Raw genomic sequence first — 18,944 nt, 5'->3', positions numbered from 1 at the left:
ATGGCGATCGGCTACGGGGGAATATTTAATTAGAAAGAAGTTTCCATGACAAGTACCCTCACAAGAGGTTTCCTCTTGTGAGGATGTCACCCATGTGAGCGACCAGCTGGATTTATTTTTGACACATGGGTAGACTAGCCCTAAGAGAGCACTCATCGAGTAAACCCATTCACAAAAACTTCATTCTGGGTTTGACAAGGCCTTGTGACGGGTAATCAATGATCTCTCTAGACGCAGTGGCATGGGATGTCCCTTCTCACTTCTCTGGTATCCCAGAGGTTCGTCCGTCGCCCATCTCGCCTGTGTCGCAGTGAAAAAAGATAATATGAATATATTTTTAGTCCCGTCCGCTCTTCTGCATCGAAGCACTACTCGGGGGCTAGTTTTAGCAAATTCTTGTCACGATAAGTCGTGTGTCGGCATCAACAAAGTCGGATTGTTTTACGGATAATCATGTCTCCATTATCGACTATCCAGAATACAACAAGCCGCCAGTTGAGGATTTTAGGGACAGGGCACTTTTTGAATGCTTAGCTGAAGGAGGAGTTGTCTTAGAGGACGTCTGGTTTTCCAATAACTTTCAAACTTCTACTAGGGGATAAGCAACAAGCAACAGTAAACACATGAATCTGGAAAAGGAAGTTCCTGCAGAACTTATTTAAAAAGATACCACTTGATCCTTTCAAGTCCCTGAAGATCTCCATCGATCGAGTTGGCATTTTCCTTCCCAACCCAGCCTTGAGTATAACCTCCTCCAAAATCAATCAAATATGCATCCTCATTGACATCAATTAGAATGTTAGCAGCTTTTGCATCTCCCCAGATAATACCCTGAGAATGAAGGTGCTTCAGTGTGACAGTGACTTGGTCAAGCCATTTTTCCCGAAGTTCAGAAAACCTGGGATCGCGTCTATCAACGCACTGTAGTGTAGCACCTTGACAATCAATATATGATAAAAGCAGTCCCATAACACGTCCATTGTCGTCCTCAACTAAGCCTTCAAGTCGCGATGTGCGAACTGTAGCATCAAATGTAGCTGTATGAATCTTTGAGTATGTGAGAAGCTCCTTCAGAGTGATTCCCACATCACCTCTATAGACTATCTTGAAGAAGCTAGGATTTGGTCTTCCATGGATAAACACTTTATGAGGTACCGCCGGCAATGACCTCGAATCGATCGGAATCTGAATTGTGCTAGGATGGTAGATGGGAAACATCGAATAGTCCATATGGATAGAAGACGGCAAACGAGCTCCGATGAGGTGGTGCTCCTTGGCTTTCGAGTTGCCAAGGTAAACAGGGACCAAACTCTCTTCCACCGCTTGAACAGTGTAGTGGAATTCTTCCGCAAACAGGCAGTCCGCGAGGGTGTATTTTTGACTCTGGTCCAGAGGTGCAAGTTTGCGGAAAATTGGCACAAAAGGTTGCAAGACCCAGTCATGCATTTGATAAAGAGGATCTTCAAACTCTTCATCTTCCTCTGTGTTGTCAGGGATATATTCTGGATCTAGACGTTGAACATGCTGAAGATATTCTGCAAGTAGGACAGGAGAGCTTTCGAAGTTCGCAGTAAAGAGGTCGATCTTGAAATGTTTGTCGGAAACATACACATTCAACTGGGTATCCGTGTTTTTGTTGCTTGATCGAAAGGGACCGATATTGTACAGAGGCTGTTGCTCCGCCATGGCCGAAGTTGAGGTCAAGCAAATGATAGGTGCTATCCCGACCTCTATTGTTTTACAGTTGTAGGCTGCACGACAAGACGAGGTAGAAAATAGGATAACGAAGTATATTGCCGCATTTTTAAAGAGGTTGGATTGTGGTGTTGCGGGTCTTTTGAGTGGAATCTTCGATCATGCAGACAGTAAACTTAGAAGCTGGGAGTGAGCCCCCTTGTGATGTTATGACCATGAATGTTTAGCGCCGAAGAGAGCTCGTGGTTACTTTTGGGATAGAATATCTACTGTAATCCTTAATTTAATGTTTTATATTGAATGAAGATTTCTCACAGTTTCAAAGCAGCAAATATTTCATTGAGTTCAGTATACAGTGACCAAATAATAATCAATGATCTGTGTGATTTGAGCAAGGGTATAGCTGCTGTTTAAAAGATGTACAATCTCATTGGTGATAAAATCTCTGAGTTGAGAGGGCATATCGACAGATTTGATGATAAAGGTAAGAAAAACACATTTGAATGATATTTGAATGATTTTAGAGATATGTGGATATTTTGGCTACTTTTGCGGTGTTTTGCTACTAATTTTCAGGAGAGGGCTGGAAAATTCTGTTTTCGCAAGCTTTACGTCCGCCACAACATCAGAAATCTACAAGTATTCTCCTCAGATATTCTTCAAATATCACGCGACGCAATTACTCTCCCAATCTCCCGGCCGATTTCCCTAGTTCTTCGACGTCATCCTCGGCGCTGTCCTCCATCAACCCCGAACACCCGGCCAGAAGGAGATATACGCCGTAAGCGTGGGCACGGCGACCAGCCGATTTTTTAACCAACACAAATACCTTCAATACACAAAACTCCTACGGGTTTGCCGGAACTCTTTCGTATAATGACAATCAAATGCTACCTCGTACTCTCACACCTGATTTCGCGCCGCCATGCGTCGTGCCAGAAGATCTCACACTGAGTCAAGCACAGCTCGGCTCGGGCATCGCAAGTCACATTCCGAAGATCGCGGCTTCGCTGGACGTATCAAGCAGGCGATTACAAATCCGGGTTCTGTAAAGATCAATGTTAAGGGTGCTTTCATCGTCGAAGATGAGGAAGAATCGCCATCTCCTCCTAATGGCACGCCAATGGATGGTGTTCACTATGAACGCAAAGATATCCGTCTGCCTCACCACACTGCCGTTGTGAGCCATGTTGCCGTCGATGTATGCGTTTTTCCCCAACCCAACCTCAACAACCCCTCCCCTCTCCCCAATCCGCCAATAATTGCGCCAGCTTTAAAAGGACAATCAAGTCAAAATATCCTACACGAATATAATACAAGCCCCTCTCTAGGTCTTCATGGTACCAGAGCTAACACTCTTTCCAGATCGGAGGTTCCCTAGCAAAACTAGTTTATTTCTCCAAGGAAATCGGGTCGCCGGATAACGGAGGACGCTTGAATTTTATGAATTTCGAGACCGATCGGATCGATCTATGTATTGAGTTCATAAAGGAGTTGAAAGAACGCCATGAAAGAAACTATGTCACTTCCCCCGGCGAGCTCTGCGTCATGGCCACCGGCGGTGGCGCTTTCAAGTATTACGACCGCATGAAGGAAGCTTTGGGGATTAATGTGCTTCGTGAGGATGAAATGGAATGTCTGATTATTGGTACGTGCTGTTTTTTGCCTTTTCCCCCTTCCATTCACGATGTATTTACGACATGGGATGATAATCTAACAAGCGTATATTGATAGGGCTGGATTGGTTCATAACTCAGATCCCGAACGAGGTATTCACGTACAGCGAGGCCCTTCCAACGGAGTTTGTGGAACCTCGACCGGATGTCTATCCGTATTTGCTTGTAAATATTGGCTCTGGGGTGTCAATGGTCAAAGTTTCTGGACCAAGACAGTTCCAGCGTGTGGGAGGAACTTCTCTGGGAGGTGGCACGTTTTGGGGCATAATGTCCCTGCTAACTGGATCGCAGACTTTTGATGACATGCTGGCCATGGCAGATAAAGGCGACAATAGTGGTGTTGACTTGCTCGTTGGAGATATCTACGGCACCGATTACGGAAAGATTGGATTGAAGGCTACCACTATTGCTAGCACTTTTGGGAAGGTCTTCAAGATGAAGAGACTGGCCGAGCGGCATGCTGCGGCTGGAGGGGTTACTTTACAAACTGAAAGTGACTCGGATACAGACCCTTCCCAGTTCAGCCATGAGGATATGAGTCGAAGCTTGTTGTACGCTATCAGGTATGTATTATGCAGCACCTCCTTTTCTTCGTTTGTTGTCCCCTTCAACAAAGCATTTTTTTTGACCCCGCATTTAGTAACAACATCGGCCAAATCGCGTACCTCCAATCCGAAAAGCACAAGATAAAACATATTTACTTTGGCGGATCCTTTATCCGGGGCCACCGCCAGACGATGAACACGCTCTCCTATGCCATTAGATTTTGGTCAAGTGGAGAGAAACAGGCATATTTCTTGCGGCATGAAGGGTACCTTGGTGCTGTTGGCGCATTCCTTAAGAGGAAGCCCGAAACCTGGGGGCGCAGGAAAAGCCTGGAAGACGCAGTTGCTTCTGACTACGCTGGTTGCCGGGAGAATCTGCGTAGGTGTGCTACGAATGAAGAACGGCGGTTTGGAGAGACATAAAATCGGCAGCCACAAATCTCTCCTCACAATGATTTGATTACTACTACTATGCTTCCCCTTACACTTGATGCCTCTACGTTACTTCTTTCTCAACAATATCTGCCCTGGGTCTTGCGACTCAACAGCTTCTGGTATCCTCCTATACTATCCCCCCCCTTGGAGACCAAACTACTCCAATGCTATGCCGCTTTGCTAGAACACTTTATTGTTATGTGGTTGGATCGCGCAATGTCCCTTACACACATATTTTTGGTGTTCTGCATTGTCCTGAGGTTCTGTCTTTATTTTTTCCTTGGAGAACAAGAAGCATTCTCATAGACGATATGCATGTAAATGCCTATTTCCGTAGATTCATGGACTACCATTGGATATAATGAATTGCATTGGTTGGACGATTCAATCTCAAATTTCTTATTTTGGTTCCTTGGAGCTCGATTACTCATTCATGACTAATCAATTATCCGCCTCTTCGAGGCTCAGCGCAATAAGACGATGACAGTAGAACAACCCAACGCTTTTCTCGAAGGAAAGCTCAAGACCATCTCGCATTAGATGCGCTAATGTGCCATGTTTCTACAATGATTACGACGTCCCTCACATGGCTACCCAAGCCCCACCTCCACCCGCATCTCCCTCTCCTCCCCCTTCTCCACCCGTGACAGAAGGAATATCAACCTCTTCACCTCGATTACCGTCAGGAGGGGTAACAGGAACAGGAACAATTTCAACATCGCCTCCTGCACATCCGCCGGCCCCAATTCCTCCGCCAGTTCCTGTCGAAACACATCCAAACCGCACAGGTCTAAAACCTCCCCCGCCGAGACGCGTTCTCACCGATCCAAACCGTCTCGCGCCAGAAGATGCTTACTACGCACACTCCCCCCCACGGTTCCGTTCTGTTGTCACTAACAACCATGCGGCACATTTACGTCTTCCCGCGGCAGTTGCGGCGTTAAGGCCTCCTCCGGCGGTACCGGGGGCGGAGCCGCGGAGGGCAAAGGAAGTTAGGAGAAGATTTGGGTCGAGGCGGAGGAGGCCAAAGGGTGCATGGAAGAAGCTGTTATGGGTTAAGCAATCGTGTACGTTTCCTTACCGATCCAATTGGACACGGTCATTCGTCCGAAGCTAATATTTCCATCACATTCTGCCCTTGTGTTCTAGATCCGGATAATTATACAGATACAGAGACATTCCTTGACCATCTCCAGCGCAATCCTCGTCTCCGTCCCTATGACTTTTGGCCTTTGGTAGCGGATTCAACGGTCATTGTACAACATGTTTGTTCCGTCGTCCTATTCGTTTGTTGTTTCAGCGGCATTTTCCAAGAGCGTATTAGCCCGGTGTCAGTGGTGGGATGGGGGAGTATCTGTACAATTCTAGGCTGGGGACTATGGGATTTCTGGGTTGGGAAGGAGCAAGAAGAGGAAGCTCGTTTATCATCAATTGGAGACGTAGTGGGAGGTGACACAGCGTCTATCTCTGGCTCCTCCACGGGCTCTGTCAAAGCCACCAATGACGACAGGAACCAGAAGGAGAACCAGATCCCTAGCAATGACTTGCGACTCTCTACATCCAATCTCGATTGCCAGCAGCTGCGACGCCACAGCACGGGACTCAGCACTCTTAGTGCGCACTCACATAGCGCTTCAGCTTGTTCCTTTCATTCTGGAAATTCGCCCCAATCCCCAAATTCCCCGATGTCGCCATTTACGCCAATTAATCCCAGCAACGGCTCCACTCTTTCCCCTCGCAACCGCCAACGCCTTGAAACTGCCAAATCCGCCCTCCTAATCTTCTGCGCTCTTCTCGGCCTCAGTCCGATCCTCAAATCCCTCACAAAGTCAACAACCAGTGACTCAATCTGGGCTATGAGCTGTTGGCTCATGGTAATAAACATCTTCTTTTTCGACTATAGTAGCAACAGCGGTGGGAGTGGTACGGGAGGGAGTGGCGAGAGCGGAGCCACCGCTGCTAAATTTCCTGCCTCCTTGTCCACGAACGCCGCCGTCATGGCGTCCACGGTGCTCGCCTCGCGTCTGAAATCCACCACCCACGTATTTAGCCTAACGCTGTTCTCTATTGAAGTCTTTGGCCTATTTCCTGTTTTTCGTCGCCATCTGCGCGCGATTTCCTGGCGGGGTCACGTGTTGCTTACGGTTTCCCTGGTGATTATTGCTAGTGCAGCGGTAGGCATTACGCTGCGCGGTGGGTATATGTCTGCGATATTGGGCATATTTATTGGTAGTTTTTCGACAGCACTGGTTATGGGAGGTTGTAGTTGGTGGCTAATCAGTTTACAGAAGTACAAAAATGTGGTGGCTGGCCCCTGGGACCCGGCCAGACCAGTGCTGAGAAGGCATTGGGACTGAGACATAGGCTGAATTTTGGTAATTCAAAGATATTCTAAGAGGTGGGCTGGGCGAAAAGAAAAACGTCAATGGCCTGATACTCAGATGATAATGTGGTTCACCACTCAGCGCCCACTTCCACTCAACACCCACTTTTTTCCATACAAAATCAAGGATGGTCAGCTATTGATATCCAAACATCAACTCTATTAAGATACTAAATAATTTGTAATTTATTAATATAGATAGATATATTTGAAAATAAATGATTTAAAATTTAACATAAGCCTGTATTACAAGAGTTTTCTCATATAAATTACAGTATATAAATTGTGAGATGTATTCATATTACAGCATTATCATCAACATAAATAATTAGTATTATTCAATGAAAGTCATATATATATTAGAATACTATGTAATTAGCTTTTAATCTAAACTATATCAAAGAATAATAGATATTAAAGAAATTATTCAAATATTATAAAAAGGTGTACTTTTTTCATAGAAACTGGAAAATAACAACTAGGAATTATTCTCTTTGATAAATCTATGCGATGTACGGAGTTTAGTAGTGGATTTTATATTACCCTTTATAAATTTATCACAATAGGTTATGGTTGAGATATGAATTTAAAAATTTCCCACAGCTTATTTTCAAAAGAATGGGTGTGGAGTGGTGAACTAATTAGATTAGGAATAACTTTACTCTCCAGGGTGAAGCAACCTTCCAACATACCCTCTCCTCCTCAACAGATCAACAACCACCTTATCAATACCAGGTCGCTACATCCTGAGACTAATTTCACAGCATACCTTCAAAACCTTTATTTCAACAAATCTTCTGTACGACTCATTCACAGCAAGTTTTTAAACCCAATGAGTGATGCAATGTGGACCTTGAGTTGGTTCATCGCCTCCACAATCTCACTCCAAATAAGTTGGAGACAACGGCATAGCGGTATATGCCGACTGTCTGATAAATACTAGCAATGTGACTATGGATGAAGGAATTGATTCTACGTCATTTGCATGATGATTTGTGGGTGACTAGTCTATCAGATCTCATAACATTGAAGAGGGCAACTCGGTAAGTCAGCACCGTTCACGCTGCCACCCTATACACAACAAGGTATGTTTCTAATCTCCATTCTGCCTACGGAGTACTCAACAGAAGAATAAATGATTCTTTACCGTCGGCTGAATGTAGCCCAACATTGGTAAAAATAGCCCTTGTGCTGGAATGGCCATTTTCCGCAGCACCATGCCCCAAACATGACATTATTCAAGTCTGCACAACATGGATCCACAAATCCCTGTGCTGCCGTGTTCTGGAGGGAATTGGATTCAGTTAATGCCTTATTAGCTTGTTAGTGTTAGGAGAGCACGTTGATAAAACACTTGGAGCCATCTATCCTTCAAAACACCAATGTGAACTATTCAGGTTGGCAAAACGTCTGCTATGTGCGAATTCTGTCATCCGATATCCGATTTGTCAGGATGTCGTTTGCAAAAGCCCCGTTTGTATTGTAGCAGGACCAAAGATACGCGGGAGCCCAACCTTGGAATGTTTGACTGGTACATCTTCCTCGCTCAGGAACCTGAGAACCTTTGAGACGCCTTCCCAACCACAATGCAGTGCAGTCTGCTGCTACACACCCTCTCACCTTCTGATCATCTTTGAATGCGCTGTCGGTGTCTGTGGGGAATTTTGGCGCCCGCAACTTCAGGGGTTTGCTCATGGCGATTTTTGGGTTGTCTCACTTGGGACGCTTGAGGCTCCCGGTCACCACCAATCCTTCACAGCCTTCGTTTGCTAACGAGCATTCGTAGCAGCGACGTCACTCATCGTGCTGTGCACGTTTGTGTTTACTATGTATGTGTTATTGAAATCAGATGTGATCCTTGTCCTTCCATCATTAGGGAATAGGGTAAGTGCCTGAAACATATCCGTTCACCCATTTCCCCTACCCCTTCCTCTAGAATTGGTGAGGAATGATGAGTAGTACGAAGTTTTAATGACGAATCGTCATAGAGCCAGCACTGCAGCCATGCCGAGGTTTTCTGGCTGAAAATTGGAATCGTTTCCTGCGTTTTGTGGTTTCCACCATTGGTGCAATCCTATGATATCCCTTGGTAGATGAATCTTCGGGGCCGGAACCATTATTGCTCATCCGTCCGTTGCTGGGTAGGATTCTATCGTATACTTTGTTTGTGTTCGCTAGATAGGCCTCGAACCTCGCCTCCATTCGCTCTTTTCTTATCTTTAAATACCATCATCCACCGAGTCATCTCCATTCTCTTGACGTTCCTCCATCATTCCTTCATCAGTATTTCTAACTGCCATCTTCTATCATAACTACCTTACCACTCTCCGGATATACAGACGGAAATAACAACACTTTCCACCATCAGAATGAAAATCCTCGCAATCATTGCTCTTGCGTCCGGAGTGGTCGCTCTTCCCCAATTCAGATCTCCGTGGGGCTGCCTAAATTGCCCAAATACTACTATTACTACTTCTACTACTACTACTCGCATCCCTCTACATACTCTCTTCCCTGCGACCACCGATCGGCCTACTAGCACAACAAAACACATCCCGCTACATACCCTCATCCCTGCGACCACCGATCTGTCTACTAGCACCAGAATGACAACACAACACATCCCGCTACATACCCTCATCCCTGCGACCACCGATCGGCCTACTCCAACACCAACTAGAACCCCCCATTTCCCAGCACCGAAACCCGGTCTGCTAGCTGAATTCGGCATACATTGAAAGATGAAATACAGTCGCCAGCGAAACTATCACTCGTTGGCATGCTGCATAATCTGGAACAGGCCCGGCAGTTATTCTCCCTCGTACCTTGTGGCACCACATACCCTCCTTCAATCGTTGTTATAAGAAAAGCTCAGTTGGTCCCGTGTCTTGTCTTGAAAGAGAGGTTCTATAATGTCACGGAAATGCGGCGACTCAATTATACAACTTGTTGATTGTTATTTTGACCCTCCCTTTTGCCGTATTTTATCCTCCTTTTTGAGCCTTGCCATGTTTCGCGGCGGGTTTTGCATGATTATGGACGACTGTTAGAATAATCTCACTCTCTCCCTGTATCAAAAAGAAAAAAAAGTATCAGTATCAAATTTAGAATTACTTCCATTGTAACTCTATAGGCCGATTCCTATCATAAGCGGTTTGATCTACAATTGGTCCATGAAGGTTTGGGTCAGGGCCAGATAATGGATAGATACAATTGGTATTATCGACCCGAATGAATAATAACTAATTTCGAAGCTTGCTGATAGGCCAATGAGGGAAAATAGAACGAGATTGGAAGTTTAAAGGGGTCAAAGTGCAGGTACAGTCTTAAGGGACAGGGGCAGATCCTTAAACTATATTTGGCCTAGCGTTTGCACCTGGCGAAGCTTATTCCAACGTCCACTTTTCCCGCACCATGACGGTTGATAAATAGTACGATGTAAAGGTGACCTGCTGGCGGCATACCCACTCGCTTTTTCTCGCATTTTACCTTCCGATGTATTTCCGTTGCATATTCCGCGTGGCAATTGAACCGTGTAAAATCTGGCTGGGAGGTGAAACAGCGTGCATCATTTTCGTTAGCGTTTGTATCACCCAATGGCAACCGTCATAGGGGTTCTGGATCTACATCGTTATGGGAGTATCCTCATTTAGCGGAAAGGAATGTCAATGGCACCAAAAGTTTCCATGGTGACTCGCAGTATCTGATTGAGTCCGTTACGAAAGTGTTCTCCAGCCTCAATGACTGAAACCAGTGAAACCAGAAGCCTGGGTTAAACCCCCTCGGTGATGACATTCTTACAGAGCAGATTGAGGGGTAATTCAATCCATCAAGATTTTACAGCTTCCGAACATATCGAGTCACATGTGAGCCGTGTGTACATAACATATCTTCGGGTGTCAAATACCTACCAGAGCTTAGAACAGACAGCTCGCCAATCCGTTGGGACGATATTATGCTTACGTCTATTGGAACTTTTATCAGAAATTCCCCAAACTCTCCTCTTCAGAGGCTATTATTCCTACCATATTTGTCATAACTTCTAACTAGGCTAGAAACAGATAATGGCTTTTGAATTTTTATCTTCTCGCTCCTCTTCATAAGCCATTAGGCTCTCCCCATCCGGATAAAGTGACTCCGATATCTGTCTGTGGTGCTGCATCGTCGAACAAAGCTCTCAATAACGCACGTAAAGCATAAATCGAACCACCCTATACTGGTACGCCTTCCGAGGCCGCATACAATCGGGGATGCTGGATATTTTTCCTGTTACGGTCCTGTTTGCTTGTCTAACATATTCCCCAGCTTTCCTACATATTACCTCGGTAGAAGTCCGTTGTGTTTTTCAATCTCGCGTTCCATGGAACCCGTTCTCTTCTATGGATAATCACATCGTGGATAATTAAGCTCTAAATCTAAACTCAATTAGCCCGTTGAAGCATGAAAAAAATTCGTGTGTAGGAATAGGAGTACAATCTACCAGTTGTTGATCAGTGGTGATTCCACCACTAAAGCCCACTTCGAGCATTTCAAGATCCTCTCAGATATTCAGTAAAATCCCTTTGCTTTGTATGTTGATATTTTTCAAGAGCTTAAATTTAATATTACTGTTCATACATTAAGAGATATTATTACTAAAAGTGAATATAATAAATAAGGAATTCAGAGAAGATTGAGATTAATAACAAAGATAGTCAAGCTGTAATATCAATTGATTTCGAAGTATAAAAGTTAAATATTTAACTAAAGACTAGATAGTAATTATGTAATCCGATGAGCACCGTGTCAAGCTGACCCCCGGAACCCGACCCCACCCCCGAAAATAACACGCTCGCGCTTAGGGGGGCCGTGCCCAAGCTTAACTAAACTTAGTTAAGTAATTTAGGCACGTTACCCACTATAGGCGCGCCTAAGCGTCCCTAAAAACCCGGGTCGGGTTTCACAGGTTTAGTTAAGTGAACCCGGGAACCCGTTTAATCGGGCAACCCCAACCACTTTTTCAACCCAACCCGCGAAAAAAACAACACTACTTCAAACTAAAAAGAGCAAATATACTTTCAACTCTATTTGACTCTGCTTGAGAATATGTTATTCTCTATAAATGAACTAAGCTTGATCTTCATACAAGATAGCGATTCTACTTATGTATTCAAAGAGATTAAGAATTGATTGAGCGATAATGCTATAAAGCTTATGTGTGATAAAATAACACTATGACCACTAGGTTATCTATAAGCCAACGTAACCATTTGCTAAATGGTTGAGCCCGGGCGTACAGTTGAAACCACGTTCATGTTTGAATAAACCACGTTCAACTGTAACCCGGTTGAGCCCGTGTGTGTGGTGGTGTAGCCTGGCCCACAGCGGCCGTGGCCACCCAACCCCCACCAGTTGCAGCACAGTGTGGAAACCACACATGAATTGACATTTATATTCCCTAGAATCGAACCTGGTTGAACATAGATGATTTCTATTGAAAGAGGGGTTATATGATGTAGATAAGAATGTTGAACTTATTCAAGAATTAAACAATAAGAAGGATCAGCTCTGGAAGATTTTGACAGACTCTTGAAACAATATTGAGAAATACTCCGTGTGTTGGCTAGAATGCCACGTGACCACACCTGTTTAAGCCCCCGCCAGATACTTATACTTAAAATAACCTAACCTTCCGCCTCCATCAGTGTAACTTAGTAAGAATTGCAATCAATAGAGTAAAGAGAGTATGTACGGGATGCCGGGATGCAAAGAAGTGATATACCTGCTGCTGAGATTGTAAATAATCTTCAAGATCAAAGTATACATTACTCAAATTAGTAGTCTATTTGGCTTCAATTGATATTTTTAATAGAGATTTGACGGGTGGAGGTTGATTAAGAGAGTGAGTGGAGGGGGTGTTGGCCAAGGACGGATAAGTAAACGGCGATAGAAAGCAAACAGGGAAAAAGACTACCAGTTGGTTCACTTTATAGACTTCAGTCATCCTCTCAGCTCCGCTCATACCGTCCTCCGCTTGTCTGCTTATTCTTCTATCATATTATTATCCTAATTCTTTCGGATACATCTATTGTAAAATTTAACTTCTAAGCCACCTCCCCAGACTTCATGACTTGGTTGATGCTATCTTCTAGTAACACTTTATTTTTGTTCTCTGGACAATATAGAGGCTAAATGAAATAGGGGGAAAGCCTCTAGTAGACCTGGAGAAGCAGATACATACATTGTATACCGGAGGAATACGATAGCGAACCTAAAGGGAATATAATAATAGCCAGGCGCTTGAGAAGCACACTACATCAACGCAAATAGTAAGGTTCGATATAATTTTTGTCATCAGAGTCCAGTAGGAAATATTACAAATATCATGATCATATCCAAAATAAAGTATATATATAAATATAGAAGTCACTTTCAAATGCATGTTGCAAAAGTCAAAAACCTTTGACAGGTAAACAGCGGTCGAAAAAGGATGAAAGAAAATAAATTACATGATGAAAAGAGCGCAACCAACAACTGTCAACGTCACGAGCCACTTTCCGCTGAAAGATGTTGCCGGGGAACTGCCAGTGTACATTGGTGGTATCGGGCTTGTTGGGTAGGCTCCTGATTCAGGTGTGCTTGGATAACTAGGGGCTGGGATCGGTCCGGTTGAGAACGTTGAAGGCTTCCAGCTAGCCGGAGGGGTTTCGACGGGATAGCTTGGGTTAACTGCCGGTGGTGCAGTTGGCTCAACACTGTGTGAACTTGTACCACACCCTATTCCTGCGCAGTATGTTGTAGTATATGTCGTTGTGATCGTGGTATATCCCGTCGGGCAAACTGTCGTGTACGATGTAGTTATCACTGTAGTAATTGTTGTGGGAGTAGGATATATAATCCCAGTGCTCGTAGGGTGGGCGGACTCCGTGTTAGTAGGGTAGACATCGGTTGGGTAGGCAGTCGGGTAGTGATCACTAGGGTAGGCAGTCGAGGAAGCAGTTTCACTGCCAGTAGGATACGCAGTTTCAGTAGGGTAGGAAGATTCGGTGTCAGTTGGGCAGAGAGTCTCTGTACCAGTTGGGTAGGCATCAGTTGGGCGGGCAGTGGGATAGGCTGTCTCGGTGCTAATAGGGTTAACAGTTCCGGAGCCGACAGGGTAAGTGCCAGTAGGATACCCAGTGGGGTAATCATCAGTGGGATTGGCAGTAGGGTAGTTAGTCTCCGAATTAGTAGGATGAACAGTCTCACTGCCAGTGGGATACATAGTTTCAGTAGGGTAGGAGGATTCGGTGCCAGTTGGATAGACAGTCTCAGTATCAGTTGGGTAGGCAGTGGGATAAACAGTTCCAGGACTGACAGGGTAAGTGCCAGTAGGATACCCAGTGGGGTAGTCATCAGTGGGATTGGCAGTAGGGTAGGAAGTCTCCGAATCAGTAGGATACACAATCTCGGTGCCAGTAGGGTATGCAGTGTCAGTGCCGGTGGGATAGACAGTGTCAGTGCCAGTAGGGTATACAGTGTCAGTGCCAGTAGGGTATACAGTGTCAGTGCCAGTGGGATAGACAGTGTCCGTTCCAGTAGGGTATGCAGTGTCGGTTCCAGTAGGGTATACAGTGTCGGTGCCGGTAGGGTACGCAGTGTCGGTGCCGGTAGGGTATACAGTGTCGGTGCCAGTAGGGTATACAGTGTCAGTGCCAGTGGGATAGACAGTGTCCGTTCCAGTAGGGTATACAGTGTCAGTGCCAGTGGGATAGACAGTGTCCGTTCCAGTAGGGTACGCAGTGTCGGTTCCAGTAGGGTATACAGTGTCGGTGCCGGTAGGGTACGCAGTGTCGGTGCCGGTAGGGTATGCAGTGTCGGTGCCGGTAGGGTATACAGTGTCGGTGCCGGTGGGGTACGCAGTGTCGGTGCCGGTAGGGTATGCAGTGTCGGTGCCGGTAGGGTATACAGTGTCGGTGCCGGTGGGGTACGCAGTGTCAGTGCCGGTAGGGTATGCAGTGTCGGTGTCAGTAGGGTACGACGGATTGGTAGAGGTCGTCGATGATGTTGGAGGAGGAGAGACCTCGTATAAAATCCTCTTCATATGATCCGCGTAGCTGAGGCCGTTAATTTGATTGTTTTCAGAGTAAGTTGCCTCCCAGATCATAATACCTCCAAAATTGTTCGGGTATTTGGTCATGAATTCTTCTGCAAGAGGCTTCACCTCTGACGGCGTGAGATAATACATGTCATCAACGGTAGCATCTACGCTACCTGGCAAGCCAATATAGAGTCTCGCGGAAGGGTTGGCGCTGTGCTTAATGACTTCAACCCAATCATCGAAGGAGAACTCGGATGTTTCAGGATTAGAGACCCAACTTCTCGCGGAACAATAGTAGGTATTGTAAAACTGGATAAAAATGAAATCAAAGTACGACTTCGTTATTGGAACTGCCAGCTGTTTATCATCAGGGGGACATTGCGGAGCAGCAGAAATATAATATTTCCTCTGCAAGTCCTCCGTGAAGCGATGCCTTAACCGATCAACCATTGTAGAATAGCCTATCTAGTTAGCTATAATCTTTCTTACCGTGGCAGGAAGGCCGTCTCACCAAAGTCACCATTATATTCTATGTCGAAATCAAATCCGTCAACAACAACATCGCCAAAGGGGCGAGGCTTATTACCCCAAGCGACCGTCTTGGGCCCAAAGGCTCCCCAAAGGAAATCGGCAAAATCAAGCGCGGCTTGGTCGGTGGTAAGTTTATAGTTGGAGGTGGCACCACCACCCAATGAAAGCAGTATCTTTTTTCCGGCGGCCTGACAAAGAGGAATGTCCTCTGCAATCTGGTGGCAGTCCTTGAGAAGTTCTGTTTCGACACCATCCTCATTCTTATACATCTCTGATGAACATTGATTCCCGAAATTAGTTCCTGGGTAACCACCTTTGCCTTGCTCTGGGAAGATATGGACGAATGCTATCGGGATGATGTCCATCGAAGTCTGTTGACAGAAATCCGCTAAGCGCTGTTGGTAGGGACCTTGACCCTACAGTAAATGTTAGCACCGATGAAACGCCATATTCTGTAACCAGAACATACATAGTAGACTGCTAGGTTTGTCGTAGAGTCCAAGTCCGAAGCGAGAGTGGAGGAGACTAAAAGAGAGGACGCGGCCATTGTGGCCGTCAGAAGGCTTTTGAGAGCCATTTTATTTTGTCAAACAGCTGGCGTTTATTAATGTATTATCAATTGAAAGAATGGAGCATTAGACAGCAAGGCCTTCGTAAATGAGTGTGGCCGCAGAAAAACAGTTAAAGAAAGGACGCAAACAAAACGTTTGCTATGGGTGACAGCAACGCACAGCCAGGTTGCGAAAGGAATGAGCAAAAGGAAGGAAACAATCACAGGAATGCTGGGCTATCATGTTGACTTATAAGTTGGGTCACTAGGCAGAAAGCCTCTCGAAGGAGAACCTCGATAACCTCCAGTGGCGTTTGGAGTGACATCGTTCGTCAGATAGGAGAAGTTCCGACTGCCCGGCCACACCCCACGGAGAACGCAGGAATGGATATTGGTAAGCAGTTCAGCACGAATGAAGATTTCAACCCCCTGCCTGGGTTCCATTAAAATGGGAGTTGCAAGCATTCTTTCGGAGAGCCCGTTTTCAGCGCGGAGCCCATTGACATGACAAGGGATGGCCATGGATCAGAATATTTAGTCCATTGGTCAAGCAACAATAGATGGGACATCAATGGGATGTCTCTTATGAAGTGGAATGCACTATTTGGAAGGCAAGCATAGTCCATGAGTTGATACCCCTCCAGATATCAACCCTCTGGAGGACATATTGACACAGCACACTTCAAATTGGAAATATCCACTTTTTTCGGCTCCAAGGCTCGAATGAAGTGGTCCAGCAAATCGGCAGAAACACTCAGCAGCGCGCTGTTCGCTCGACATCATAAGGGCGAACCAAAGTTGCAAAGTTGATGAGGCTCAAGGAAATGGATACCGCCCCCATAAACGTCGAGGGATAAGTTTCCGGTCATATTAGACCAGGCGGTTGGGACCCACGAAGTCACACCGAACGAATATGACCCATGTGAATTTCCTCGGCTGCTAATGTTAAGGATGGGTGGCGGTCTGGATACGATGTTGTCGTGGTAAGTCACAGGCATCAATCCGATTTTGACGGGAAGGTTTAGCGGTGTTCCATGCCGAAAAAGAGACTTGACTAGTTGTGACCAAGGCGTAGCTTGGCCACCCACAAGAATACATCTGTATACCTACTAGAATCATATCAGGCCCTAGCTGTATTGATGTCGAGGTGACCGGGTATAGCGGGCTTTGCAAAAATAACCCTAACGGCTCAGCGCCATTTTCGATCCGGCAGCCCAAGTGGCGTAGAATAGTAAGTAGGCAGTTCGGCGAAGATTTTTGGCTCCATTCGGCCCCGGCGAAAGGTCCTCGCGTCAGAAAGATGTGGGAATTGCCTTCAGATGTATCATATATCCTTCATCAAAGCGAAGAGTTGGGGTCTGATAATAAGCGGCCAAGGGCCACTAATATTTTATAGGAATAGTGTGTATACAGAGCCGTATGACAAATACCTGTATGATCTGTTCTTTTTTATCAAGATCTGTATTTTAATATTTGTGCATTCCTAACAGATGTAGAATTTATGGGGCCAGTATCCGAGACATTTTCAGTGCAGTGAGTGGTGCTAGCCGCTCGAAGCAAAAATCACACCACATGGGATGATATATTGCTGCTATGGCAGGCTATGTAGGTAACTAACTCTCGAAGTGATGTCGGCTCTGAATGGCATATCATATCGCAGTGTGTATGAGCAATGGATCTCCAGGACCTGAACCGTCTTTAGTACAGGTGCAGCAGACATTCAAAGATACTCATAAGTATTGTAAGATGAAGTGATAAAGCATCAGAATATTCAAGATGCTCTCAATCACGACAATGCCAGATCCGGATTACGAGGAACAGCTAAGGAAAGAGTTATGTTGTATGGCTGTATATTCACTGTGCCTCTAAAATATTAGTGGCTCTTCGCGGTGCGTAATGATCTCAAAAATCCGCATAAAAAACTTCCCATCTGCCTCTCACCTCAGAAGTGGATTGGATGAATACGCTGGAAGAAATGAAATCCATTTTTAAACCCAACGTCTTGGCTGCCTGAACACTGTTGACAATGCCCTGTCAACAAGAATGACAGACAGGAATGGACTGGGTAAGTTTGTCTCGCGGAGGCTGGCGTGCACGAAGGAAAACCGACGCTGCATGCCACAACTTTACCTTCCTTGCCAAATGGCGCTGACTGATTGATAGTTTTCCATCCATTCCTTGGGCATGTAAACGCCAGCAACAGCCCGCCAACTGATTTTATCCCCCGCCAAGCAGCAAAGTCTCAGTCTGGGTTATCATTTGTCGGCTCACAGAAATAGCGTGAGCCATTCTTTCACTGCGGGGCATCGACGGCCAGGCGCATTGCTACCCTCCATCCGGTTGGGGGAATCGTGATGATTCCTCCAAAGTCCGCTCCTCACAGAAGGGAACAGAGAAGCCAAAGCAAACGTGGTGGACAGTTGGACTTTGGAGGAGGTTGATTTAAAGATCTGATCGACCTGCTGGTTTACTGGAAATCCAGTACGCCGATCCCAACCCAAGGACAATCTGTTGTTCTTTCGGGGAATTTGTCAAATTCCAGGATTCCGGGATTTCTGCACTAGACTCGAATCTGGATGGTCCTCGTCAATGTTCGATTTTGACACGTTGTTCCCCGAGTCACGGACTCCCGCAACACGGCGAAACCCCTTTAAGGAACGCCGACCTGAACCCCTCCACCAACTTTCTTTTTGAGGCTGAGTGGAGGTTCGATCCTCTGGCGCAAATAATCCAGGCACCGTAATACCATTGGTCACTGATCTGAGCCAAAGCCATATCTCGGGAATTCCAAAATAGCGACACTAAGCCTTGGCTGGCTGACATTGTCTCGCGCATACAGACCAGCCAATAATGTATAGCAGTTGTTCTCAAAGACACTTATTACTGTTACTTCCACTTTTTCAACGATCACGAACGTATCAATTGATAATTACATTTAAAATATCCTTCAATACCTGGAATAATAGCCGTTATTCCAGCGGCCCTGAACTTTTCCCCCTTCCCTCGGCAATGATCGGACCCCGCAAAGAGCGCTATTTGCATGAGTCAAGCCACCTTAAAGTTACCCAGC

General features: G+C 45.6%; 6 protein-coding genes across 6 annotated transcripts; 3 read left to right on the top strand and 3 right to left on the bottom strand.

Annotated features, from left to right (window-relative positions):
- Positions 1-654: 654 nt before the first annotated feature.
- On the bottom strand, positions 655-1,686 carry HCBG_04478 (uncharacterized protein; the record flags this gene model as incomplete). Its single annotated transcript, XM_045431527.1, has 1 exon — positions 655-1,686. One exon carries the CDS (start codon positions 1,684-1,686, stop codon positions 655-657), a length of 1,032 nt encoding a protein of 343 aa, XP_045288080.1.
- A 261-nt stretch (positions 1,687-1,947) lies between these two features.
- HCBG_04477 (pantothenate kinase) lies at positions 1,948-4,743 on the top strand (the record flags this gene model as incomplete). Its single annotated transcript, XM_045431526.1, has 5 exons — positions 1,948-2,179; positions 2,275-2,896; positions 3,061-3,343; positions 3,430-3,934; positions 4,012-4,743. The coding sequence occupies 4 exons, from the start codon at positions 2,621-2,623 to the stop codon at positions 4,337-4,339; spliced, it is 1,392 nt and encodes a 463-aa protein (XP_045288079.1).
- A 194-nt stretch (positions 4,744-4,937) lies between these two features.
- Positions 4,938-6,974, top strand: HCBG_04476 (phosphatidylinositol:UDP-GlcNAc transferase PIG-C; the record flags this gene model as incomplete). Its single annotated transcript, XM_045431525.1, has 3 exons — positions 4,938-5,342; positions 5,397-5,418; positions 5,501-6,974. 3 exons carry the CDS (start codon positions 4,938-4,940, stop codon positions 6,706-6,708), a joined length of 1,635 nt encoding a protein of 544 aa, XP_045288078.1.
- A 2,129-nt stretch (positions 6,975-9,103) lies between these two features.
- On the top strand, positions 9,104-9,472 carry HCBG_04475 (uncharacterized protein; the record flags this gene model as incomplete). The annotated part of the gene is made up of 1 exon (XM_045431524.1): positions 9,104-9,472. The coding sequence occupies one exon, from the start codon at positions 9,104-9,106 to the stop codon at positions 9,470-9,472; it is 369 nt and encodes a 122-aa protein (XP_045288077.1).
- Positions 9,473-13,218: 3,746 nt separating this feature from the next.
- HCBG_04474 (endochitinase) lies at positions 13,219-15,901 on the bottom strand (the record flags this gene model as incomplete). The annotated part of the gene is made up of 3 exons (XM_045431523.1): positions 13,219-15,254; positions 15,305-15,740; positions 15,794-15,901. The coding sequence occupies 3 exons, from the start codon at positions 15,899-15,901 to the stop codon at positions 13,219-13,221; spliced, it is 2,580 nt and encodes an 859-aa protein (XP_045288076.1).
- A 1,759-nt stretch (positions 15,902-17,660) lies between these two features.
- On the bottom strand, positions 17,661-18,697 carry HCBG_04473 (uncharacterized protein; the record flags this gene model as incomplete). The annotated part of the gene is made up of 4 exons (XM_045431522.1): positions 17,661-17,720; positions 17,816-17,891; positions 18,146-18,382; positions 18,540-18,697. The coding sequence occupies 4 exons, from the start codon at positions 18,695-18,697 to the stop codon at positions 17,661-17,663; spliced, it is 531 nt and encodes a 176-aa protein (XP_045288075.1).
- Between the last annotated feature and the right edge of the window lie 247 nt (positions 18,698-18,944).

This window comes from Histoplasma capsulatum, assembly GCF_000150115.1.
Source record: "Histoplasma capsulatum G186AR genomic scaffold supercont2.5, whole genome shotgun sequence".
Classification (NCBI taxonomy): domain Eukaryota; kingdom Fungi; phylum Ascomycota; class Eurotiomycetes; order Onygenales; family Ajellomycetaceae; genus Histoplasma; species Histoplasma capsulatum.
The sequence above is the reverse complement of the archived record's forward strand: the minus strand, read 5'-3'. Positions and strand labels throughout refer to the sequence as shown.